This window comes from Medicago truncatula, chromosome 6 (assembly GCF_003473485.1).
Source record: "Medicago truncatula cultivar Jemalong A17 chromosome 6, MtrunA17r5.0-ANR, whole genome shotgun sequence".
NCBI lineage: Eukaryota > Viridiplantae > Streptophyta > Magnoliopsida > Fabales > Fabaceae > Medicago > Medicago truncatula.
Window position 1 is genome coordinate 1,093,812 of NC_053047.1, and position 24,798 is coordinate 1,118,609.

At 31.6% G+C, this 24,798-nt stretch overlaps 7 protein-coding genes and 1 long non-coding RNA gene across 8 annotated transcripts; 1 reads left to right on the plus strand and 7 right to left on the minus strand.

Annotated features, from left to right (window-relative positions):
• Nucleotides 1–2,906: 2,906 nt before the first annotated feature.
• Nucleotides 2,907–4,309, minus strand: LOC120580944 (probable inositol transporter 2). The gene is made up of 2 exons (XM_039835297.1): nucleotides 3,692–4,309; nucleotides 2,907–3,278 (listed from the first exon to the last, which is right to left on the minus strand). Exons 1-2 carry the CDS (start codon nucleotides 4,307–4,309, stop codon nucleotides 3,216–3,218), a joined length of 681 nt encoding a protein of 226 aa, XP_039691231.1. The 3' UTR covers nucleotides 2,907–3,215.
• On the minus strand, nucleotides 4,123–6,951 carry LOC120580945 (probable inositol transporter 2). Its single transcript, XM_039835298.1, has 3 exons — nucleotides 6,334–6,951; nucleotides 4,456–4,609; nucleotides 4,123–4,265 (listed from the first exon to the last, which is right to left on the minus strand). The coding sequence occupies exons 1-2, from the start codon at nucleotides 6,949–6,951 to the stop codon at nucleotides 4,484–4,486; spliced, it is 744 nt and encodes a 247-aa protein (XP_039691232.1). The 3' UTR covers nucleotides 4,123–4,265; nucleotides 4,456–4,483.
• A 1,240-nt stretch (nucleotides 6,952–8,191) lies between these two features.
• LOC120580946 (probable inositol transporter 2) lies at nucleotides 8,192–9,595 on the minus strand. The gene is made up of 2 exons (XM_039835300.1): nucleotides 8,978–9,595; nucleotides 8,192–8,563 (listed from the first exon to the last, which is right to left on the minus strand). The coding sequence occupies exons 1-2, from the start codon at nucleotides 9,593–9,595 to the stop codon at nucleotides 8,501–8,503; spliced, it is 681 nt and encodes a 226-aa protein (XP_039691234.1). The 3' UTR covers nucleotides 8,192–8,500.
• Nucleotides 9,596–10,835: 1,240 nt separating this feature from the next.
• On the minus strand, nucleotides 10,836–12,233 carry LOC120580947 (probable inositol transporter 2). The gene is made up of 2 exons (XM_039835301.1): nucleotides 11,616–12,233; nucleotides 10,836–11,207 (listed from the first exon to the last, which is right to left on the minus strand). Exons 1-2 carry the CDS (start codon nucleotides 12,231–12,233, stop codon nucleotides 11,145–11,147), a joined length of 681 nt encoding a protein of 226 aa, XP_039691235.1. The 3' UTR covers nucleotides 10,836–11,144.
• Nucleotides 12,234–13,473: 1,240 nt separating this feature from the next.
• LOC120580948 (probable inositol transporter 2) lies at nucleotides 13,474–14,871 on the minus strand. The gene is made up of 2 exons (XM_039835302.1): nucleotides 14,254–14,871; nucleotides 13,474–13,845 (listed from the first exon to the last, which is right to left on the minus strand). Exons 1-2 carry the CDS (start codon nucleotides 14,869–14,871, stop codon nucleotides 13,783–13,785), a joined length of 681 nt encoding a protein of 226 aa, XP_039691236.1. The 3' UTR covers nucleotides 13,474–13,782.
• Nucleotides 14,872–16,111: 1,240 nt separating this feature from the next.
• Nucleotides 16,112–17,509, minus strand: LOC120580949 (probable inositol transporter 2). The gene is made up of 2 exons (XM_039835303.1): nucleotides 16,892–17,509; nucleotides 16,112–16,483 (listed from the first exon to the last, which is right to left on the minus strand). The coding sequence occupies exons 1-2, from the start codon at nucleotides 17,507–17,509 to the stop codon at nucleotides 16,421–16,423; spliced, it is 681 nt and encodes a 226-aa protein (XP_039691237.1). The 3' UTR covers nucleotides 16,112–16,420.
• A 1,238-nt stretch (nucleotides 17,510–18,747) lies between these two features.
• LOC11419680 (probable inositol transporter 2) lies at nucleotides 18,748–20,145 on the minus strand. Its single transcript, XM_024785981.2, has 2 exons — nucleotides 19,528–20,145; nucleotides 18,748–19,119 (listed from the first exon to the last, which is right to left on the minus strand). The coding sequence occupies exons 1-2, from the start codon at nucleotides 20,143–20,145 to the stop codon at nucleotides 19,057–19,059; spliced, it is 681 nt and encodes a 226-aa protein (XP_024641749.2). The 3' UTR covers nucleotides 18,748–19,056.
• Nucleotides 20,146–22,279: 2,134 nt separating this feature from the next.
• LOC11433958 (uncharacterized) lies at nucleotides 22,280–22,801 on the plus strand. Its single transcript, XR_003013267.2, has 2 exons — nucleotides 22,280–22,426; nucleotides 22,512–22,801. It is a non-coding gene; the product is annotated as an uncharacterized lncRNA (long non-coding RNA).
• The last annotated feature ends 1,997 nt before the right edge of the window (nucleotides 22,802–24,798 follow it).

Genomic DNA, 24,798 nt, shown 5'->3' on the forward strand with positions numbered 1-24,798 from the left:
TGGAATGGTTGCATCACCCATCATTCAAATTATTAAATCATTGAATCATAGACATTTTTCAATAATCACAGACATAAAGGTTGTTGCCTAGTAGAACCAGGTTGATTCATGAAAGTGTGTTAAACAAGCACAAAATGTCTTCATCTCTACTACTATTTAATTTAACGAATTTGAGGGGAACATGTGGATTTGTATTTGACCCTGAAACATGTGAGTTGCAATTTTCTTGTTCTTGTTCTGAATTGGTTATTGTAGATATAGACAAAATTTTATTCCGTCATTGTCATTATTATGCATAGTTTCATTTCAGTCTTGTGTGTATTAAAAAGGATGATAAATATGATAAATTTGATGTTGTAGGATTCTCTCGTGTCAAACGGATTTGTGCGAAATGGACGTGAGGACATCTTGGTGAAAGCCCTTGGGGAAGATGAACACAGTGGTCGTGTTTGTGCTGTTGGTCGAGGTGTGGGAATTTGAGAATAATTTGGATCAAAATGTCTATCCACCCCGTCTGTTATCAGTGATGCCCAACTTGCAGCCTTGACTAAGAAGATTACATAGGACGTGTTGCAGTCTCTTAGCTCTCAACAATATCAAAATTGCCCAATTAATTCTCCTAATACCACTCAACATGTTAGCACAAAGGGCAGTTGCTCTATTGTTCCACAGACAATGAAGAGGGTATGGATATCCCAGAAGAGTGTGAACTATATATTGATGGAAGCAGTAATGTGGCGGCACATGCTAGTGTTTACAATCTAGGGCCCACTATACACAATCAGGTGCTAACTGCTGATATGGTTAAAGTGGTCGTTACCAAGCTAAAAGATGCAAAGGCTCAAGTATCTGTGCCCACTGATGAGGTGACAACAATTGCCGAGGCAGTCAACACTTTCATTAAATGGCCGAAAAGACTTTTGCGAGGTACTGCTAATAAGGTATTTATATATGATATTTATGTCTATCACTATTTACACCTGATATTATTTAAACTTGTGTAGTGTTTTATTATAATGGTTTAGGATGTTGATATACCTACGAAAGTTGATGTTCCACCCAAAAAGTTGGAACCTATTTGTCAAAAATTGATAGTGAAGGCAATGTATATGGATAGTGAACATATTTTTAACAACTATTATAAATTAATTAATTTGATTTTTACATGTTTGTATGATAAACTAATATTATGTCATCATTTATTTATTCAGATATTTGCGGATTCAACTCCATTTCAAAAGGATGAAGCTAGAAATGTTCAAGAACTTATCAAAGAAAATTTGATTCTGAAACTTATCGAAGCAAGTGCGGAGTCATCTTAGTGTGAGAATGATTTTTGGAGCAGGTGGGGAGTAAGCTTTAGTGTGACACCGTTATTTTAGCACTTGGGGTTTTAGCTTAGTGTTACCTGTTTTTATTTTTTGTACTATTTGCATTTTGGTCCTAACATGTACTTTAGTCTGCGACTGCAATGACTATTTATGTATGATATTATAGTTCTATGGTTTTATTTAATTAGTAAATGTAGAATTTGGTTATGGTTTGCATATATCTTTCTATTACTCCAAGTTAGCGACATCAGATATTTTGCATGTATTCTGTAAAATAAAATAAAAAAGAGATTTTCTGCATGTATGTAGTGGACAAAAAAAATTGAGCATATTCTGCATGAAAGCTATATATGGAAAAAAAACTGAACTTTGTAAGTCGGTTCTCATATAATCGACTTAAAAAGTCATGCCTTAAGACGGTTGTTAAATCCGACTTACAAAGCAAAAATCTTCTTATGACGGAGGCTATTAGGTTGGATATGTACCTGACTTAAGACGTCCTTTTTAACCGACTTAAAAATGATGCCTTAAGACGGTTGCTAAACCCAACTTACAAAGCAAAAACTTCTTATGACGAGAGCTATTAGATCGGACACGCGCTCGACTTAAAAGATTTTTTTTGTACTAGTGTGAACAAAACCTGCAAAAAAAAAATCATTTTCTTTATTTTGTTTTTTGCATGGAGTGAATTGCAGAGAATGATTGAACTAAGCATGCAATTGTTCAAATCATGGAGTGATTGTCCTAAAAATTATTTATGAAAAAGAATTAGTGGATGTTTTCATAAAGTATTATTAAATATTGCCGAAAAATATGCAACATAAATAGGGATATAATGGTAAAGAAATAATTAATGTATATTGAAATTTGAAAGGTGTCTTACAAAAATAGATAAAAAAAAAGCACAATATGGAGGTAGTATTTTATAGTGAACTCATTATAAGAAATGCGATAAATTAAGTGCGAAAAGACAAACACGACGCATAGATACAATTAAGAGATATTCAATTATTTTATTATTATTAATGTCGTCTAGTGATTACTGTAAAAAGGTATTCACCTATATATATGTGCTAAAAAGGTATTGGAGGATTTACAATGATTGATTTTGATTACCAACAAAGGGTAATATACTCAAACGTGATTTTAATGAATTGAACAAATTAGATGTTGTGTGCTCCCAAACAACATCTTCTTTTTTTAAGGTTTGGACGAAAGTAGTTAGGTGGTTGGGTTTTTGTGGTGTTTTTATCAAATAATAGCTTGATATATGCAAAGAAATTTCTCAGTTTGGTATCAAGTGGTAGACAAAGGCATGAATGCATCAAATCCATTTGATTATCTTGCATTTGGTCTAGAGATTCATAAATAATTTGTTTTTTTAAGGCATGAAATTAATGAAGGAACAATCATCGTTGTGGTAATTAAACCTCTTATCTTGGGCATTGATTAAATCCAAAAAAATAACTTCTATTTTAATCTTTATCATTGGAACTTCCAACCCCTTTTTCATTGGGTTATAATGTCGGTTAAGATTTATTGTATTTTAATTCGTGTGTAAACGACATAATTAGATTGTCTCATAGCAAAATTCTAAAGTTTGGATGTTGTTGTAAAAGAGCTTGACAATCAGATATGATACAACCAAACTCCACTTGGTTGGTCTTCCTATCGACTATGCTATCAATCACCAAGTTTACAATCTAGTTCTATAAACACCTTTGATAAGCCTAATCTACCAAGCCAAGAAATAGCATTACGTAGTCCTATATTGCTTCCACTTCTTGAGGAGGGGAGCTGCCTTCATGCCAACATGTTACTGCCATTAAGAAATGGCGCCTAGAGTTTCAAATACACATACTAATACCAAAACACCTTTGCACCTCAAACATTGCCACATCTAAATTGCATTTCACGAAATCCTCTTTTGGTGGTTGCTAATTGCTTCTATATGTTGATGTAATAATAATAATAACAATAACAATAACAATAACAATAACAACAACAATAATAATAATAATAATAATAAACAATACTACTTCCATCCCTAATTATAGGGTCATTATGAGAAAAACACGGAAATTAAAAAAGTTGATTGTTGAATTAATTTATGAAAGAGAATTAGTGGATGTTTTCATAGAGTATTTATTAAATATTGCAGAAAAATATGCAACATAAATAGGGATACAATGGTAAAGAATTAATTAATGTACATTGAAATTTGAAAGGGGTCTAATAAAAATAGATAAAAAAAAACATATATAGTCTTATAATTAGGGACGGATGTAGTATTTTATAGTGAAATCTTTATCAAAATGCGATAAAAATGGCCTATGGAAAGAGGAAGATTGCATATTTACCTTGTTAGAGTCAGATGCACAAAATCCACATTTTGGTGAAGCCTTTAAACACGTTGTGCAGTCCCATCCGCCACGAGAAGGAGTAAAAGCAGGACAGGTGTTGTTGAAACGATAAGTTTCTATTTCACTTATCATTGGAGAATGAGTTTCGGTTTGTCGGAAAGTGACAGTAAGAAGCACAAGTGATAAGACAACTCCAAACAAACTAATCAAAGCTAGCTTCTTTCTCCCGGTTTTATCAATGAAATATATGCTTATAAGCGAACCAAACGTATTCAACCCAGCAGTGATAAGAGACAGAAGCATTGCGGTTTGATTAGATGCAAAACCAGCTAGTTGAACAATAGTTGGGCTGAAGTACATTACGATATTGATTCCTACAAATTGTTGGAATATTTGAAGGCCCATTCCTGCATACAAACCTCTTCTCACACTTGTAGTTTTTAAAAGTGTCATCATACTTATCTTTTCTGAAGATTCAGCTTCCTTCAATTCCATTGCAACTGATTCCTGTAAAGCCTGAATTTCAGCATCAACTTCTTCTGCTGGGTAAATCTTTCTCAGAATTGCTTTTCTGCATGTATGTAGTGGACAAAAAAAATTGAGCATATTCTGCATGAAAGCTATATATGGAAAAAAAACTGAACTTTGTAAGTCGGTTCTCATATAATCGACTTAAAAAGTCATGCCTTAAGACGGTTGTTAAATCCGACTTACAAAGCAAAAATCTTCTTATGACGGAGGCTATTAGGTTGGATATGTACCTGACTTAAGACGTCCTTTTTAACCGACTTAAAAATGATGCCTTAAGACGGTTGCTAAACCCAACTTACAAAGCAAAAACTTCTTATGACGAGAGCTATTAGATCGGACACGCGCTCGACTTAAAAGATTTTTTTGTACTAGTGTGAACAAAACCTGCAAAAAAAAAAAATCATTTTCTTTATTTTGTTTTTTGCATGGAGTGAATTGCAGAGAATGATTGAACTAAGCATGCAATTGTTCAAATCATGGAGTGATTGTCCTAAAAATTATTTATGAAAAAGAATTAGTGAATGTTTTCATAAAGTATTATTAAATATTGCCGAAAAATATGCAACATAAATAGGGATATAATGGTAAAGAAATAATTAATGTATATTGAAATTTGAAAGGTGTCTTACAAAAATAGATAAAAAAAAAGCACAATATGGAGGTAGTATTTTATAGTGAACTCATTATAAGAAATGCGATAAATTAAGTGCGAAAAGACAAACACGACGCATAGATACAATTAAGAGATATTCAATTATTTTATTATTATTAATGTCGTCTAGTGATTACTGTAAAAAGGTATTCACCTATATATATGTGCTAAAAAGGTATTGGAGGATTTACAATGATTGATTTTGATTACCAACAAAGGGTAATATACTCAAACGTGATTTTAATGAATTGAACAAATTAGATGTTGTGTGCTCCCAAACAACATCTTCTTTTTTTAAGGTTTGGACGAAAGTAGTTAGGTGGTTGGGTTTTTGTGGTGTTTTTATCAAATAATAGCTTGATATATGCAAAGAAATTTCTCAGTTTGGTATCAAGTGGTAGACAAAGGCATGAATGCATCAAATCCATTTGATTATCTTGCATTTGGTCTAGAGATTCATAAATAATTTGTTTTTTTAAGGCATGAAATTAATGAAGGAACAATCATCGTTGTGGTAATTAAACCTCTTATCTTGGGCATTGATTAAATCCAAAAAAAATAACTTCTATTTTAATCTTTATCATTGGAACTTCCAACCCCTTTTTCATTGGGTTATAATGTCGGTTAAGATTTATTGTATTTTAATTCGTGTGTAAACGACATAATTAGATTGTCTCATAGCAAAATTCTAAAGTTTGGATGTTGTTGTAAAAGAGCTTGACAATCAGATATGATACAACCAAACTCCACTTGGTTGGTCTTCCTATCGACTATGCTATCAATCACCAAGTTTACAATCTAGTTCTATAAACACCTTTGATAAGCCTAATCTACCAAGCCAAGAAATAGCATTACGTAGTCCTATATTGCTTCCACTTCTTGAGGAGGGGAGCTGCCTTCATGCCAACATGTTACTGCCATTAAGAAATGGCGCCTAGAGTTTCAAATACACATACTAATACCAAAACACCTTTGCACCTCAAACATTGCCACATCTAAATTGCATTTCACGAAATCCTCTTTTGGTGGTTGCTAATTGCTTCTATATGTTGATGTAATAATAATAATAACAATAACAATAACAATAACAATAACAACAACAATAATAATAATAATAATAATAAACAATACTACTTCCATCCCTAATTATAGGGTCATTATGAGAAAAACACGGAAATTAAAAAAGTTGATTGTTGAATTAATTTATGAAAGAGAATTAGTGGATGTTTTCATAGAGTATTTATTAAATATTGCAGAAAAATATGCAACATAAATAGGGATACAATGGTAAAGAATTAATTAATGTACATTGAAATTTGAAAGGGGTCTAATAAAAATAGATAAAAAAAAAACATATATAGTCTTATAATTAGGGACGGATGTAGTATTTTATAGTGAAATCTTTATCAAAATGCGATAAAAATGGCCTATGGAAAGAGGAAGATTGCATATTTACCTTGTTAGAGTCAGATGCACAAAATCCACATTTTGGTGAAGCCTTTAAACACGTTGTGCAGTCCCATCCGCCACGAGAAGGAGTAAAAGCAGGACAGGTGTTGTTGAAACGATAAGTTTCTATTTCACTTATCATTGGAGAATGAGTTTCGGTTTGTCGGAAAGTGACAGTAAGAAGCACAAGTGATAAGACAACTCCAAACAAACTAATCAAAGCTAGCTTCTTTCTCCCGGTTTTATCAATGAAATATATGCTTATAAGCGAACCAAACGTATTCAACCCAGCAGTGATAAGAGACAGAAGCATTGCGGTTTGATTAGATGCAAAACCAGCTAGTTGAACAATAGTTGGGCTGAAGTACATTACGATATTGATTCCTACAAATTGTTGGAATATTTGAAGGCCCATTCCTGCATACAAACCTCTTCTCACACTTGTAGTTTTTAAAAGTGTCATCATACTTATCTTTTCTGAAGATTCAGCTTCCTTCAATTCCATTGCAACTGATTCCTGTAAAGCCTGAATTTCAGCATCAACTTCTTCTGCTGGGTAAATCTTTCTCAGAATTGCTTTTCTGCATGTATGTAGTGGACAAAAAAAATTGAGCATATTCTGCATGAAAGCTATATATGGAAAAAAAACTGAACTTTGTAAGTCGGTTCTCATATAATCGACTTAAAAAGTCATGCCTTAAGACGGTTGTTAAATCCGACTTACAAAGCAAAAATCTTCTTATGACGGAGGCTATTAGGTTGGATATGTACCTGACTTAAGACGTCCTTTTTAACCGACTTAAAAATGATGCCTTAAGACGGTTGCTAAACCCAACTTACAAAGCAAAAACTTCTTATGACGAGAGCTATTAGATCGGACACGCGCTCGACTTAAAAGATTTTTTTTGTACTAGTGTGAACAAAACCTGCAAAAAAAAAAAAATCATTTTCTTTATTTTGTTTTTTGCATGGAGTGAATTGCAGAGAATGATTGAACTAAGCATGCAATTGTTCAAATCATGGAGTGATTGTCCTAAAAATTATTTATGAAAAAGAATTAGTGAATGTTTTCATAAAGTATTATTAAATATTGCCGAAAAATATGCAACATAAATAGGGATATAATGGTAAAGAAATAATTAATGTATATTGAAATTTGAAAGGTGTCTTACAAAAATAGATAAAAAAAAAGCACAATATGGAGGTAGTATTTTATAGTGAACTCATTATAAGAAATGCGATAAATTAAGTGCGAAAAGACAAACACGACGCATAGATACAATTAAGAGATATTCAATTATTTTATTATTATTAATGTCGTCTAGTGATTACTGTAAAAAGGTATTCACCTATATATATGTGCTAAAAAGGTATTGGAGGATTTACAATGATTGATTTTGATTACCAACAAAGGGTAATATACTCAAACGTGATTTTAATGAATTGAACAAATTAGATGTTGTGTGCTCCCAAACAACATCTTCTTTTTTTAAGGTTTGGACGAAAGTAGTTAGGTGGTTGGGTTTTTGTGGTGTTTTTATCAAATAATAGCTTGATATATGCAAAGAAATTTCTCAGTTTGGTATCAAGTGGTAGACAAAGGCATGAATGCATCAAATCCATTTGATTATCTTGCATTTGGTCTAGAGATTCATAAATAATTTGTTTTTTTAAGGCATGAAATTAATGAAGGAACAATCATCGTTGTGGTAATTAAACCTCTTATCTTGGGCATTGATTAAATCCAAAAAAAATAACTTCTATTTTAATCTTTATCATTGGAACTTCCAACCCCTTTTTCATTGGGTTATAATGTCGGTTAAGATTTATTGTATTTTAATTCGTGTGTAAACGACATAATTAGATTGTCTCATAGCAAAATTCTAAAGTTTGGATGTTGTTGTAAAAGAGCTTGACAATCAGATATGATACAACCAAACTCCACTTGGTTGGTCTTCCTATCGACTATGCTATCAATCACCAAGTTTACAATCTAGTTCTATAAACACCTTTGATAAGCCTAATCTACCAAGCCAAGAAATAGCATTACGTAGTCCTATATTGCTTCCACTTCTTGAGGAGGGGAGCTGCCTTCATGCCAACATGTTACTGCCATTAAGAAATGGCGCCTAGAGTTTCAAATACACATACTAATACCAAAACACCTTTGCACCTCAAACATTGCCACATCTAAATTGCATTTCACGAAATCCTCTTTTGGTGGTTGCTAATTGCTTCTATATGTTGATGTAATAATAATAATAACAATAACAATAACAATAACAATAACAACAACAATAATAATAATAATAATAATAAACAATACTACTTCCATCCCTAATTATAGGGTCATTATGAGAAAAACACGGAAATTAAAAAAGTTGATTGTTGAATTAATTTATGAAAGAGAATTAGTGGATGTTTTCATAGAGTATTTATTAAATATTGCAGAAAAATATGCAACATAAATAGGGATACAATGGTAAAGAATTAATTAATGTACATTGAAATTTGAAAGGGGTCTAATAAAAATAGATAAAAAAAAAACATATATAGTCTTATAATTAGGGACGGATGTAGTATTTTATAGTGAAATCTTTATCAAAATGCGATAAAAATGGCCTATGGAAAGAGGAAGATTGCATATTTACCTTGTTAGAGTCAGATGCACAAAATCCACATTTTGGTGAAGCCTTTAAACACGTTGTGCAGTCCCATCCGCCACGAGAAGGAGTAAAAGCAGGACAGGTGTTGTTGAAACGATAAGTTTCTATTTCACTTATCATTGGAGAATGAGTTTCGGTTTGTCGGAAAGTGACAGTAAGAAGCACAAGTGATAAGACAACTCCAAACAAACTAATCAAAGCTAGCTTCTTTCTCCCGGTTTTATCAATGAAATATATGCTTATAAGCGAACCAAACGTATTCAACCCAGCAGTGATAAGAGACAGAAGCATTGCGGTTTGATTAGATGCAAAACCAGCTAGTTGAACAATAGTTGGGCTGAAGTACATTACGGTATTGATTCCTACAAATTGTTGGAATATTTGAAGGCCCATTCCTGCATACAAACCTCTTCTCACACTTGTAGTTTTTAAAAGTGTCATCATACTTATCTTTTCTGAAGATTCAGCTTCCTTCAATTCCATTGCAACTGATTCCTGTAAAGCCTGAATTTCAGCATCAACTTCTTCTGCTGGGTAAATCTTTCTCAGAATTGCTTTTCTGCATGTATGTAGTGGACAAAAAAAATTGAGCATATTCTGCATGAAAGCTATATATGGAAAAAAAACTGAACTTTGTAAGTCGGTTCTCATATAATCGACTTAAAAAGTCATGCCTTAAGACGGTTGTTAAATCCGACTTACAAAGCAAAAATCTTCTTATGACGGAGGCTATTAGGTTGGATATGTACCTGACTTAAGACGTCCTTTTTAACCGACTTAAAAATGATGCCTTAAGACGGTTGCTAAACCCAACTTACAAAGCAAAAACTTCTTATGACGAGAGCTATTAGATCGGACACGCGCTCGACTTAAAAGATTTTTTTTGTACTAGTGTGAACAAAACCTGCAAAAAAAAAAAAATCATTTTCTTTATTTTGTTTTTTGCATGGAGTGAATTGCAGAGAATGATTGAACTAAGCATGCAATTGTTCAAATCATGGAGTGATTGTCCTAAAAATTATTTATGAAAAAGAATTAGTGAATGTTTTCATAAAGTATTATTAAATATTGCCGAAAAATATGCAACATAAATAGGGATATAATGGTAAAGAAATAATTAATGTATATTGAAATTTGAAAGGTGTCTTACAAAAATAGATAAAAAAAAAGCACAATATGGAGGTAGTATTTTATAGTGAACTCATTATAAGAAATGCGATAAATTAAGTGCGAAAAGACAAACACGACGCATAGATACAATTAAGAGATATTCAATTATTTTATTATTATTAATGTCGTCTAGTGATTACTGTAAAAAGGTATTCACCTATATATATGTGCTAAAAAGGTATTGGAGGATTTACAATGATTGATTTTGATTACCAACAAAGGGTAATATACTCAAACGTGATTTTAATGAATTGAACAAATTAGATGTTGTGTGCTCCCAAACAACATCTTCTTTTTTTAAGGTTTGGACGAAAGTAGTTAGGTGGTTGGGTTTTTGTGGTGTTTTTATCAAATAATAGCTTGATATATGCAAAGAAATTTCTCAGTTTGGTATCAAGTGGTAGACAAAGGCATGAATGCATCAAATCCATTTGATTATCTTGCATTTGGTCTAGAGATTCATAAATAATTTGTTTTTTTACGGCATGAAATTAATGAAGGAACAATCATCGTTGTGGTAATTAAACCTCTTATCTTGGGCATTGATTAAATCCAAAAAAAATAACTTCTATTTTAATCTTTATCATTGGAACTTCCAACCCCTTTTTCATTGGGTTATAATGTCGGTTAAGATTTATTGTATTTTAATTCGTGTGTAAACGACATAATTAGATTGTCTCATAGCAAAATTCTAAAGTTTGGATGTTGTTGTAAAAGAGCTTGACAATCAGATATGATACAACCAAACTCCACTTGGTTGGTCTTCCTATCGACTATGCTATCAATCACCAAGTTTACAATCTAGTTCTATAAACACCTTTGATAAGCCTAATCTACCAAGCCAAGAAATAGCATTACGTAGTCCTATATTGCTTCCACTTCTTGAGGAGGGGAGCTGCCTTCATGCCAACATGTTACTGCCATTAAGAAATGGCGCCTAGAGTTTCAAATACACATACTAATACCAAAACACCTTTGCACCTCAAACATTGCCACATCTAAATTGCATTTCACGAAATCCTCTTTTGGTGGTTGCTAATTGCTTCTATATGTTGATGTAATAATAATAATAACAATAACAATAACAATAACAACAACAATAATAATAATAATAATAATAAACAATACTACTTCCATCCCTAATTATAGGGTCATTATGAGAAAAACACGGAAATTAAAAAAGTTGATTGTTGAATTAATTTATGAAAGAGAATTAGTGGATGTTTTCATAGAGTATTTATTAAATATTGCAGAAAAATATGCAACATAAATAGGGATACAATGGTAAAGAATTAATTAATGTACATTGAAATTTGAAAGGGGTCTAATAAAAATAGATAAAAAAAAAACATATATAGTCTTATAATTAGGGACGGATGTAGTATTTTATAGTGAAATCTTTATCAAAATGCGATAAAAATGGCCTATGGAAAGAGGAAGATTGCATATTTACCTTGTTAGAGTCAGATGCACAAAATCCACATTTTGGTGAAGCCTTTAAACACGTTGTGCAGTCCCATCCGCCACGAGAAGGAGTAAAAGCAGGACAGGTGTTGTTGAAACGATAAGTTTCTATTTCACTTATCATTGGAGAATGAGTTTCGGTTTGTCGGAAAGTGACAGTAAGAAGCACAAGTGATAAGACAACTCCAAACAAACTAATCAAAGCTAGCTTCTTTCTCCCGGTTTTATCAATGAAATATATGCTTATAAGCGAACCAAACGTATTCAACCCAGCAGTGATAAGAGACAGAAGCATTGCGGTTTGATTAGATGCAAAACCAGCTAGTTGAACAATAGTTGGGCTGAAGTACATTACGGTATTGATTCCTACAAATTGTTGGAATATTTGAAGGCCCATTCCTGCATACAAACCTCTTCTCACACTTGTAGTTTTTAAAAGTGTCATCATACTTATCTTTTCTGAAGATTCAGCTTCCTTCAATTCCATTGCAACTGATTCCTGTAAAGCCTGAATTTCAGCATCAACTTCTTCTGCTGGGTAAATCTTTCTCAGAATTGCTTTTCTGCATGTATGTAGTGGACAAAAAAAATTGAGCATATTCTGCATGAAAGCTATATATGGAAAAAAAACTGAACTTTGTAAGTCGGTTCTCATATAATCGACTTAAAAAGTCATGCCTTAAGACGGTTGTTAAATCCGACTTACAAAGCAAAAATCTTCTTATGACGGAGGCTATTAGGTTGGATATGTACCTGACTTAAGACGTCCTTTTTAACCGACTTAAAAATGATGCCTTAAGACGGTTGCTAAACCCAACTTACAAAGCAAAAACTTCTTATGACGAGAGCTATTAGATCGGACACGCGCTCGACTTAAAAGATTTTTTTTGTACTAGTGTGAACAAAACCTGCAAAAAAAAAAAAATCATTTTCTTTATTTTGTTTTTTGCATGGAGTGAATTGCAGAGAATGATTGAACTAAGCATGCAATTGTTCAAATCATGGAGTGATTGTCCTAAAAATTATTTATGAAAAAGAATTAGTGAATGTTTTCATAAAGTATTATTAAATATTGCCGAAAAATATGCAACATAAATAGGGATATAATGGTAAAGAAATAATTAATGTATATTGAAATTTGAAAGGTGTCTTACAAAAATAGATAAAAAAAAAGCACAATATGGAGGTAGTATTTTATAGTGAACTCATTATAAGAAATGCGATAAATTAAGTGCGAAAAGACAAACACGACGCATAGATACAATTAAGAGATATTCAATTATTTTATTATTATTAATGTCGTCTAGTGATTACTGTAAAAAGGTATTCACCTATATATATGTGCTAAAAAGGTATTGGAGGATTTACAATGATTGATTTTGATTACCAACAAAGGGTAATATACTCAAACGTGATTTTAATGAATTGAACAAATTAGATGTTGTGTGCTCCCAAACAACATCTTCTTTTTTTAAGGTTTGGACGAAAGTAGTTAGGTGGTTGGGTTTTTGTGGTGTTTTTATCAAATAATAGCTTGATATATGCAAAGAAATTTCTCAGTTTGGTATCAAGTGGTAGACAAAGGCATGAATGCATCAAATCCATTTGATTATCTTGCATTTGGTCTAGAGATTCATAAATAATTTGTTTTTTTACGGCATGAAATTAATGAAGGAACAATCATCGTTGTGGTAATTAAACCTCTTATCTTGGGCATTGATTAAATCCAAAAAAAATAACTTCTATTTTAATCTTTATCATTGGAACTTCCAACCCCTTTTTCATTGGGTTATAATGTCGGTTAAGATTTATTGTATTTTAATTCGTGTGTAAACGACATAATTAGATTGTCTCATAGCAAAATTCTAAAGTTTGGATGTTGTTGTAAAAGAGCTTGACAATCAGATATGATACAACCAAACTCCACTTGGTTGGTCTTCCTATCGACTATGCTATCAATCACCAAGTTTACAATCTAGTTCTATAAACACCTTTGATAAGCCTAATCTACCAAGCCAAGAAATAGCATTACGTAGTCCTATATTGCTTCCACTTCTTGAGGAGGGGAGCTGCCTTCATGCCAACATGTTACTGCCATTAAGAAATGGCGCCTAGAGTTTCAAATACACATACTAATACCAAAACACCTTTGCACCTCAAACATTGCCACATCTAAATTGCATTTCACGAAATCCTCTTTTGGTGGTTGCTAATTGCTTCTATATGTTGATGTAATAATAATAATAACAATAACAATAACAATAACAACAACAATAATAATAATAATAATAATAAACAATACTACTTCCATCCCTAATTATAGGGTCATTATGAGAAAAACACGGAAATTAAAAAAGTTGATTGTTGAATTAATTTATGAAAGAGAATTAGTGGATGTTTTCATAGAGTATTTATTAAATATTGCAGAAAAATATGCAACATAAATAGGGATACAATGGTAAAGAATTAATTAATGTACATTGAAATTTGAAAGGGGTCTAATAAAAATAGATAAAAAAAAAACATATATAGTCTTATAATTAGGGACGGATGTAGTATTTTATAGTGAAATCTTTATCAAAATGCGATAAAAATGGCCTATGGAAAGAGGAAGATTGCATATTTACCTTGTTAGAGTCAGATGCACAAAATCCACATTTTGGTGAAGCCTTTAAACACGTTGTGCAGTCCCATCCGCCACGAGAAGGAGTAAAAGCAGGACAGGTGTTGTTGAAACGATAAGTTTCTATTTCACTTATCATTGGAGAATGAGTTTCGGTTTGTCGGAAAGTGACAGTAAGAAGCACAAGTGATAAGACAACTCCAAACAAACTAATCAAAGCTAGCTTCTTTCTCCCGGTTTTATCAATGAAATATATGCTTATAAGCGAACCAAACGTATTCAACCCAGCAGTGATAAGAGACAGAAGCATTGCGGTTTGATTAGATGCAAAACCAGCTAGTTGAACAATAGTTGGGCTGAAGTACATTACGGTATTGATTCCTACAAATTGTTGGAATATTTGAAGGCCCATTCCTGCATACAAACCTCTTCTCACACTTGTAGTTTTTAAAAGTGTCATCATACTTATCTTTTCTGAAGATTCAGCTTCCTTCAATTCCATTGCAACTGATTCCTGTAAAGCCTGAATTTCAGCATCAACTTCTTCTGCTGGGTAAATCTTTCTCAGAATTGCTTTTCTGCATGTATGTAGTGGACAAAAAAAATTGAGCATATTCTGCATGAAAGCTATATATGGAAAAAAAACTGAACTTTGTAAGTCGGTTCTCATATAATCGACTTAAAAAGTCATGCCTTAAGACGGTTGTTAAATCCGACTTACAAAGCAAAAATCTTCTTATGACGGAGGCTATTAGGTTGGATATGTACCTGACTTAAGACGTCCTTTTTAACCGACTTAAAAATGATGCCTTAAGACGGTTGCTAAACCCAACTTACAAAGCAAAAACTTCTTATGACGAGAGCTATTAGATCGGACACGCGCTCGACTTAAAAGATTTTTTTTGTACTAGTGTGAACAAAACCTGCAAAAAAAAAAAAATCATTTTCTTTATTTTGTTTTTTGCATGGAGTGAATTGCAGAGAATGATTGAACTAAGCATGCAATTGTTCAAATCATGGAGTGATTGTCCTAAAAATTATTTATGAAAAAGAATTAGTGAATGTTTTCATAAAGTATTATTAAATATTGCCGAAAAATATGCAACATAAATAGGGATATAATGGTAAAGAAATAATTAATGTATATTGAAATTTGAAAGGTGTCTTACAAAAATAGATAAAAAAAAAGCACAATATGGAGGTAGTATTTTATAGTGAACTCATTATAAGAAATGCGATAAATTAAGTGCGAAAAGACAAACACGACGCATAGATACAATTAAGAGATATTCAATTATTTTATTATTATTAATGTCGTCTAGTGATTACTGTAAAAAGGTATTCACCTATATATATGTGCTAAAAAGGTATTGGAGGATTTACAATGATTGATTTTGATTACCAACAAAGGGTAATATACTCAAACGTGATTTTAATGAATTGAACAAATTAGATGTTGTGTGCTCCCAAACAACATCTTCTTTTTTTAAGGTTTGGACGAAAGTAGTTAGGTGGTTGGGTTTTTGTGGTGTTTTTATCAAATAATAGCTTGATATATGCAAAGAAATTTCTCAGTTTGGTATCAAGTGGTAGACAAAGGCATGAATGCATCAAATCCATTTGATTATCTTGCATTTGGTCTAGAGATTCATAAATAATTTGTTTTTTTACGGCATGAAATTAATGAAGGAACAATCATCGTTGTGGTAATTAAACCTCTTATCTTGGGCATTGATTAAATCCAAAAAAAATAACTTCTATTTTAATCTTTATCATTGGAACTTCCAACCCCTTTTTCATTGGGTTATAATGTCGGTTAAGATTTATTGTATTTTAATTCGTGTGTAAACGACATAATTAGATTGTCTCATAGCAAAATTCTAAAGTTTGGATGTTGTTGTAAAAGAGCTTGACAATCAGATATGATACAACCAAACTCCACTTGGTTGGTCTTCCTATCGACTATGCTATCAATCACCAAGTTTACAATCTAGTTCTATAAACACCTTTGATAAGCCTAATCTACCAAGCCAAGAAATAGCATTACGTAGTCCTATATTGCTTCCACTTCTTGAGGAGGGGAGCTGCCTTCATGCCAACATGTTACTGCCATTAAGAAATGGCGCCTAGAGTTTCAAATACACATACTAATACCAAAACACCTTTGCACCTCAAACATTGCCACATCTAAATTGCATTTCACGAAATCCTCTTTTGGTGGTTGCTAATTGCTTCTATATGTTGATGTAATAATAATAATAACAATAACAATAACAATAACAACAACAATAATAATAATAATAATAATAAACAATACTACTTCCATCCCTAATTATAGGGTCATTATGAGAAAAACACGGAAATTAAAAAAGTTGATTGTTGAATTAATTTATGAAAGAGAATTAGTGGATGTTTTCATAGAGTATTTATTAAATATTGCAGAAAAATATGCAACATAAATAGGGATACAATGGTAAAGAATTAATTAATGTACATTGAAATTTGAAAGGGGTCTAATAAAAATAGATAAAAAAAAAACATATATAGTCTTATAATTAGGGACGGATGTAGTATTTTATAGTGAAATCTTTATCAAAATGCGATAAAAATGGCCTATGGAAAGAGGAAGATTGCATATTTACCTTGTTAGAGTCAGATGCACAAAATCCACATTTTGGTGAAGCCTTTAAACACGTTGTGCAGTCCCATCCGCCACGAGAAGGAGTAAAAGCAGGACAGGTGTTGTTGAAACGATAAGTTTCTATTTCACTTATCATTGGAGAATGAGTTTCGGTTTGTCGGAAAGTGACAGTAAGAAGCACAAGTGATAAGACAACTCCAAACAAACTAATCAAAGCTAGCTTCTTTCTCCCGGTTTTATCAATGAAATATATGCTTATAAGCGAACCAAACGTATTCAACCCAGCAGTGATAAGAGACAGAAGCATTGCGGTTTGATTAGATGCAAAACCAGCTAGTTGAACAATAGTTGGGCTGAAGTACATTACGGTATTGATTCCTACAAATTGTTGGAATATTTGAAGGCCCATTCCTGCATACAAACCTCTTCTCACACTTGTAGTTTTTAAAAGTGTCATCATACTTATCTTTTCTGAAGATTCAGCTTCCTTCAATTCCATTGCAACTGATTCCTGTAAAGCCTGAATTTCAGCATCAACTTCTTCTGCTGGGTAAATCTTTCTCAGAATTGCTTTTCTGCATGTATGTAGTGGACAAAAAAAATTGAGCATATTCTGCATGAAAGCTATATATGGAAAAAAAACTGAACTTTGTAAGTCGGTTCTCATATAATCGACTTAAAAAGTCATGCCTTAAGACGGTTGTTAAATCCGACTTACAAAGCAAAAATCTTCTTATGACGGAGGCTATTAGGTTGGATATGTACCTGACTTAAGACGTCCTTTTTAACCGACTTAAAAATGATGCCTTAAGACGGTTGCTAAACCCAACTTACAAAGCAAAAACTTCTTATGACGAGAGCTATTAGATCGGACACGCGCTCGACTTAAAAGATTTTTTTTGTACTAGTGTGAACAAAACCTGCAAAAAAAAAAAATCATTTTCTTTATTTTGTTTTTTGCATGGAGTGAATTGCAGAGAATGATTGAACTAAGCATGCAATTGTTCAAATCATGGAGTGATTGTCCTAAAAATTATTTATGAAAAAGAATTAGTGAATGTTTTCATAAAGTATTATTAAATATTGCCGAAAAATATGCAACATAAATAGGGATATAATGGTAAAGAAATAATTAATGTATATTGAAATTTGAAAGGTGTCTTACAAAAATAGATAAAAAAAAAGCACAATATGGAGGTAGTATTTTATAGTGAACTCATTATAAGAAATGCGATAAATTAAGTGCGAAAAGACAAACACGACGCATAGATACAATTAAGAGATATTCAATTATTTTATTATTATTAATGTCGTCTAGTGATTACTGTAAAAGGTATTCACCTATATATATGTGCTAAAAAGGTATTGGAGGATTTACAATGATTGATTTTGATTACCAACAAAGGGTAATATACTCAAACGTGATTTTAATGAATTGAACAAATTAGATGTTGTGTGCTCCCAAACAACATCTTCTTTTTTTAAGGTTTGGACGAAAGTAGTTAGGTGGTTGGGTTTTTGTGGTGTTTTTATCAAATAATAGCTTGATATATGCAAAGAAATTTCTCAGTTTGGTATCAAGTGGTAGACAAAGGCATGAATGCATCAAATCCATTTGATTATCTTGCATTTGGTCTAGAGATTCATAAATAATTTGTTTTTTTACGGCATGAAATTAATGAAGGAACAATCATCGTTGTGGTAATTAAACCTCTTATCTTGGGCATTGATTAAATCCAAAAAAAATAACTTCTATTTTAATCTTTATCATTGGAACTTCCAACCCCTTTTTCATTGGGTTATAATGTCGGTTAAGATTTATTGTATTTTAATTCGTGTGTAAACGACATAATTAGATTGTCTCATAGCAAAATTCTAAAGTTTGGATGTTGTTGTAAAAGAGCTTGACAATCAGATATGATACAACCAAACTCCACTTGGTTGGTCTTCCTATCGACTATGCTATCAATCACCAAGTTTACAATCTAGTTCTATAAACACCTTTGATAAGCCTAATCTACCAAGCCAAGAAATAGCATTACGTAGTCCTATATTGCTTCCACTTCTTGAGGAGGGGAGCTGCCTTCATGCCAACATGTTACTGCCATTAAGAAATGGCGCCTAGAGTTTCAAATACACATACTAATACCAAAACACCTTTGCACCTCAAACATTGCCACATCTAAATTGCATTTCACGAAATCCTCTTTTGGTGGTTGCTAATTGCTTCTATATGTTGATGTAATAATAATAATAACAATAACAATAACAATAACAACAACAATAATAATAATAATAATAATAAACAATACTACTTCCATCCCTAATTATAGGGTCATTATGAGAAAAACACGGAAATTAAAAAAGTTGATTGTTGAATTAATTTATGAAAGAGAATTAGTGGATGTTTTCATAGAGTATTTATTAAATATTGCAGAAAAATATGCAACATAAATAGGGATACAATGGTAAAGAATTAATTAATGTACATTGAAATTTGAAAGGGGTCTAATAAAAATAGATAAAAAAAAAACATATATAGTCTTATAATTAGGGACGGATGTAGTATTTTATAGTGAAATCTTTATCAAAATGCGATAAAAATGGCCTATGGAAAGAGGAAGATTGCATATTTACCTTGTTAGAGTCAGATGCACAAAATCCACATTTTGGTGAAGCCTTTAAACACGTTGTGCAGTCCCATCCGCCACGAGAAGGAGTAAAAGCAGGACAGGTGTTGTTGAAACGATAAGTTTCTATTTCACTTATCATTGGAGAATGAGTTTCGGTTTGTCGGAAAGTGACAGTAAGAAGCACAAGTGATAAGACAACTCCAAACAAACTAATCAAAGCTAGCTTCTTTCTCCCGGTTTTATCAATGAAATATATGCTTATAAGCGAACCAAACGTATTCAACCCAGCAGTGATAAGAGACAGAAGCATTGCGGTTTGATTAGATGCAAAACCAGCTAGTTGAACAATAGTTGGGCTGAAGTACATTACGGTATTGATTCCTACAAATTGTTGGAATATTTGAAGGCCCATTCCTGCATACAAACCTCTTCTCACACTTGTAGTTTTTAAAAGTGTCATCATACTTATCTTTTCTGAAGATTCAGCTTCCTTCAATTCCATTGCAACTGATTCCTGTAAAGCCTGAATTTCAGCATCAACTTCTTCTGCTGGGTAAATCTTTCTCAGAATTGCTTTTCTGCATGTATGTAGTGGACAAAAAAAATTGAGCATATTCTGCATGAAAGCTATATATGGAAAAAAAACTGAACTTTGTAAGTCGGTTCTCATATAATCGACTTAAAAAGTCATGCCTTAAGACGGTTGTTAAATCCGACTTACAAAGCAAAAATCTTCTTATGACGGAGGCTATTAGGTTGGATATGTACCTGACTTAAGACGTCCTTTTTAACCGACTTAAAAATGATGCCTTAAGACGGTTGCTAAACCCAACTTACAAAGCAAAAACTTCTTATGACGAGAGCTATTAGATCGGACACGCGCTCGACTTAAAAGATTTTTTTTGTACTAGTGTGAACAAAACCTGCAAAAAAAAAAAAATCATTTTCTTTATTTTGTTTTTTGCATGGAGTGAATTGCAGAGAATGATTGAACTAAGCATGCAATTGTTCAAATCATGGAGTGATTGTCCTAAAAATTATTTATGAAAAAGAATTAGTGAATGTTTTCATAAAGTATTATTAAATATTGCCGAAAAATATGCAACATAAATAGGGATATAATGGTAAAGAAATAATTAATGTATATTGAAATTTGAAAGGTGTCTTACAAAAATAGATAAAAAAAAAGCACAATATGGAGGTAGTATTTTATAGTGAACTCATTATAAGAAATGCGATAAATTAAGTGCGAAAAGACAAACACGACGCATAGATACAATTAAGAGATATTCAATTATTTTATTATTATTAATGTCGTCTAGTGATTACTGTAAAAAGGTATTCACCTATATATATGTGCTAAAAAGGTATTGGAGGATTTACAATGATTGATTTTGATTACCAACAAAGGGTAATATACTCAAACGTGATTTTAATGAATTGAACAAATTAGATGTTGTGTGCTCCCAAACAACATCTTCTTTTTTTAAGGTTTGGACGAAAGTAGTTAGGTGGTTGGGTTTTTGTGGTGTTTTTATCAAATAATAGCTTGATATATGCAAAGAAATTTCTCAGTTTGGTATCAAGTGGTAGACAAAGGCATGAATGCATCAAATCCATTTGATTATCTTGCATTTGGTCTAGAGATTCATAAATAATTTGTTTTTTTACGGCATGAAATTAATGAAGGAACAATCATCGTTGTGGTAATTAAACCTCTTATCTTGGGCATTGATTAAATCCAAAAAAAATAACTTCTATTTTAATCTTTATCATTGGAACTTCCAACCCCTTTTTCATTGGGTTATAATGTCGGTTAAGATTTATTGTATTTTAATTCGTGTGTAAACGACATAATTAGATTGTCTCATAGCAAAATTCTAAAGTTTGGATGTTGTTGTAAAAGAGCTTGACAATCAGATATGATACAACCAAACTCCACTTGGTTGGTCTTCCTATCGACTATGCTATCAATCACCAAGTTTACAATCTAGTTCTATAAACACCTTTGATAAGCCTAATCTACCAAGCCAAGAAATAGCATTACGTAGTCCTATATTGCTTCCACTTCTTGAGGAGGGGAGCTGCCTTCATGCCAACATGTTACTGCCATTAAGAAATGGCGCCTAGAGTTTCAAATACACATACTAATACCAAAACACCTTTGCACCTCAAACATTGCCACATCTAAATTGCATTTCACGAAATCCTCTTTTGGTGGTTGCTAATTGCTTCTATATGTTGATGTAATAATAATAATAACAATAACAATAACAATAACAATAACAACAACAATAATAATAATAATAATAAACAATACTACTTCCATCCCTAATTATAGGGTCATTATGAGAAAAACACGGAAATTAAAAAAGTTGATTGTTGAATTAATTTATGAAAGAGAATTAGTGGATGTTTTCATAGAGTATTTATTAAATATTGCAGAAAAATATGCAACATAAATAGGGATACAATGGTAAAGAATTAATTAATGTACATTGAAATTTGAAAGGGGTCTAATAAAAATAGATAAAAAAAAAAACATATATAGTCTTATAATTAGGGACGGATGTAGTATTTTATAGTGAAATCTTTATCAAAATGCGATAAATTGAGAGCACGAAAAGACAAACACGATTCATAGATATAATTAAGAGATAGTCAATTATTTTATTATTTATTAATGTAGTCTAATGATTACGGTAAAAAGGTCGTCTATTGATTACGGTAAAAAGGTATTTGCCAGTATATAAGTGCTGAAAACTAGGAAATGATCAAAACAGTTTTCGATTTGTTACACATCTAAAGGAGAATAAACATGACTACAATTCTCAAGTTTGCTTACATTATGATCATATGTCTTTTCCTTTTCCTGCTTCATGTTGCAGCCCAAAAAGATTTAAGTACATTTTTTTCATCCTCTCAAAATTTATTCTTTATTTTATACACAATTTTTAATTCTGACACTAGTTATATTATGGTTTACAGAAGTTTTTACCTGCCAGAGAGACGAGGATTGCAAAGTCGCGTGTGCCACATATGGTGGTGATCCATGGTGCTTTCGGAATGTCTGTTTCTGCAAGCATTACAATGAAGGGGGGACACTGCATGCAGAATTACATTGAATTGTAATAAATAAAGATGTAATCATGTGAAATAATTATTAAAGAGCAGTGCTATATCTAGCGGCATTTTTCTTCTTGAAATATCCCGAAGTGTATTTTTATGAGCGAAAGAGACAAAACCGCTGCATTTAATTAATTCCGAATTTTGTGAGATTCAGCCAGTAGTGGTGTGAAATAACTATTGTACTGCTTTCGTAATTCATTCCGGATAAAATCCTTCGCTTTAACTAGCATTTTCCATTATTAAATAAAGATAATATGATTATCACATAATTATATTAATGCATTTATAAGCATACATGAGTCTGTTAGATACAATTCTAGGCATACAAATTACATTAACCTAATATTTTTTTGTGTTGCTACAATGCCACTCATATTCATGATAAAAACAAAGGTAATTAAGTATCAATATCAATAAATTGTAAAGCATTCATGCATTTCTTAACATCCGCCGCTGCTGCAAAGTCACGACCTTCTCTACCGTGTGCCAACCATTACTATACTTGGTCGTTGGACATGTTGCAGCTTTTCTTTCTCTCTCTTAGGCACTCAATCGTGTGAGAAAGGGATAAATCATATATTTTTTGGTGTGTAATATCTCAATTTTTTGGTGAGCAATCGAGATTTAAAACAATTTAAATAAGGGTTAAACATGTTTTTGGTCCCTATATATATATCAATTTTTCGTTTTAGTCTCTCTAAAATTTTATTTAAACTTTTAGTCCCTAGAAAATTTTCAATTATTATTTTTGGTCTCTCCTTCAAAGTAAACTCATATGTAGCATTCATATTTTTAAATAAAATATTGCAAAAAAATGTATAATGCTATAAGGATCTCTCCCAAAAACATGAATTAAATATGATTTTTTATATTTTGGAGGTAAAAAATTATAATTTTTTTGAAGTGATTTTTACAATATTCAATATATTTCTGTAAAATTTCATTAGAAAATACAATTATTTACTTAAAAATAGGGACAAACAGTAGTGATTGAAAATTTTATAGGAACTAAAAGTTGAAGGAAAATTTTAAAGACACTAAAACGAAAAGCTGACATATTTATAGAGATAAAAAACATAATTAGCCCTTTAAATAATAAGAATAAAGCTACTTTAAATTTGGACAGTCTCCATTAGATCAGATGGTCAAATCTCTCCTGCATGAAGTTTTAACTATATGCGCAATTCAGATTATTTTAACGCAGTAACTTTAATATTCAACCATTTATGTAACAATATTAATCAAACACATAAATTAAGTATTGCAAAAGCTACACTAAATTAATAGTTGATTGGACGATTTCGAACAAGAATTTTCAAAAGAGATTCATTTACCCTATAATTTTCTGGAAAAAATATATTCCCGTTGAGTACATAAAAATGCCAAATTTATATTTTCATTAAAAAAAAAATTATATTGTTTATTGAGCACGCTTTAAAATTGTATCCAAGTATAATTTTTTTATCTATTCAATATAGTTTTGGTATCATGGTTGTCATATCATCTTTTGAATATTTTGCTCTATTCGTTTAGACATCCTTGAGGGTTGACAAACTCTTTAGACATTCTTAAACACACAAAAAAAGTATTATAATTATTTTGAAATCAGGTTTAAATTAGTTTATAAACAATCACATTCCTCTTTAAACCAAAGTATCTTTTACAAACGAGTGTGATTATTCATACAATACACAAAGTGGACAATAGATGTTAAGAATCATGGAATCATAGGAAGAGAAGTCATAGATGTAAGCAAGATAGCAAACATAAGAGTACTCATATGGGAGATACTCAAAAGAAACTCATTATAGAATGAATAGATTGATAAAAGATGATGAATGAGTACAATAGTGTTCCTATATATAGAGATTAGTTTGACTAACTAACTCTAACTAACTTCTAACAAAGCTACTAACTCTAATTTACTTATCAACTAACTATAGTTGATCACTAACTCTAATTTAACTACTTTAACTAACTAACTTCACATAACTTCCAAGTATTTTAACAATAGATAAAAAAAAACTATGGTGCCAACTTGAGTTCATAACTAGTTGTAATTTAATATAGATGTAGTTTTTCTTATGTAAATCATGGACCATGCTGTGGCATGTGGTCACCTACCCAGAGTTCGTTTAGTTTGCAA

Excerpts from the sequence above, each read along its gene's own strand:
- LOC120580944 (XM_039835297.1), bottom strand. The coding sequence starts at position 4,309 with ATGCAGAATATGCTCAATTTTTTTTGTCCACTACATACATGCAGAAAA. Across the intron at positions 3,279-3,691 it reads GTGCATCTGACTCTAACAAG|AAGCAATTAGCAACCACCAA; the intron begins GTAAATATGCAA and ends ATCAACATATAG.
- LOC120580945 (XM_039835298.1), bottom strand. The coding sequence starts at position 6,951 with ATGCAGAATATGCTCAATTTTTTTTGTCCACTACATACATGCAGAAAA. Across the intron at positions 4,610-6,333 it reads GTGCATCTGACTCTAACAAG|GTTTTGTTCACACTAGTACA; the intron begins GTAAATATGCAA and ends TTTTTTTTGCAG.
- LOC120580946 (XM_039835300.1), bottom strand. The coding sequence starts at position 9,595 with ATGCAGAATATGCTCAATTTTTTTTGTCCACTACATACATGCAGAAAA. Across the intron at positions 8,564-8,977 it reads GTGCATCTGACTCTAACAAG|AAGCAATTAGCAACCACCAA; the intron begins GTAAATATGCAA and ends ATCAACATATAG.
- LOC120580947 (XM_039835301.1), bottom strand. The coding sequence starts at position 12,233 with ATGCAGAATATGCTCAATTTTTTTTGTCCACTACATACATGCAGAAAA. Across the intron at positions 11,208-11,615 it reads GTGCATCTGACTCTAACAAG|AAGCAATTAGCAACCACCAA; the intron begins GTAAATATGCAA and ends ATCAACATATAG.
- LOC120580948 (XM_039835302.1), bottom strand. The coding sequence starts at position 14,871 with ATGCAGAATATGCTCAATTTTTTTTGTCCACTACATACATGCAGAAAA. Across the intron at positions 13,846-14,253 it reads GTGCATCTGACTCTAACAAG|AAGCAATTAGCAACCACCAA; the intron begins GTAAATATGCAA and ends ATCAACATATAG.
- LOC120580949 (XM_039835303.1), bottom strand. The coding sequence starts at position 17,509 with ATGCAGAATATGCTCAATTTTTTTTGTCCACTACATACATGCAGAAAA. Across the intron at positions 16,484-16,891 it reads GTGCATCTGACTCTAACAAG|AAGCAATTAGCAACCACCAA; the intron begins GTAAATATGCAA and ends ATCAACATATAG.
- LOC11419680 (XM_024785981.2), bottom strand. The coding sequence starts at position 20,145 with ATGCAGAATATGCTCAATTTTTTTTGTCCACTACATACATGCAGAAAA. Across the intron at positions 19,120-19,527 it reads GTGCATCTGACTCTAACAAG|AAGCAATTAGCAACCACCAA; the intron begins GTAAATATGCAA and ends ATCAACATATAG.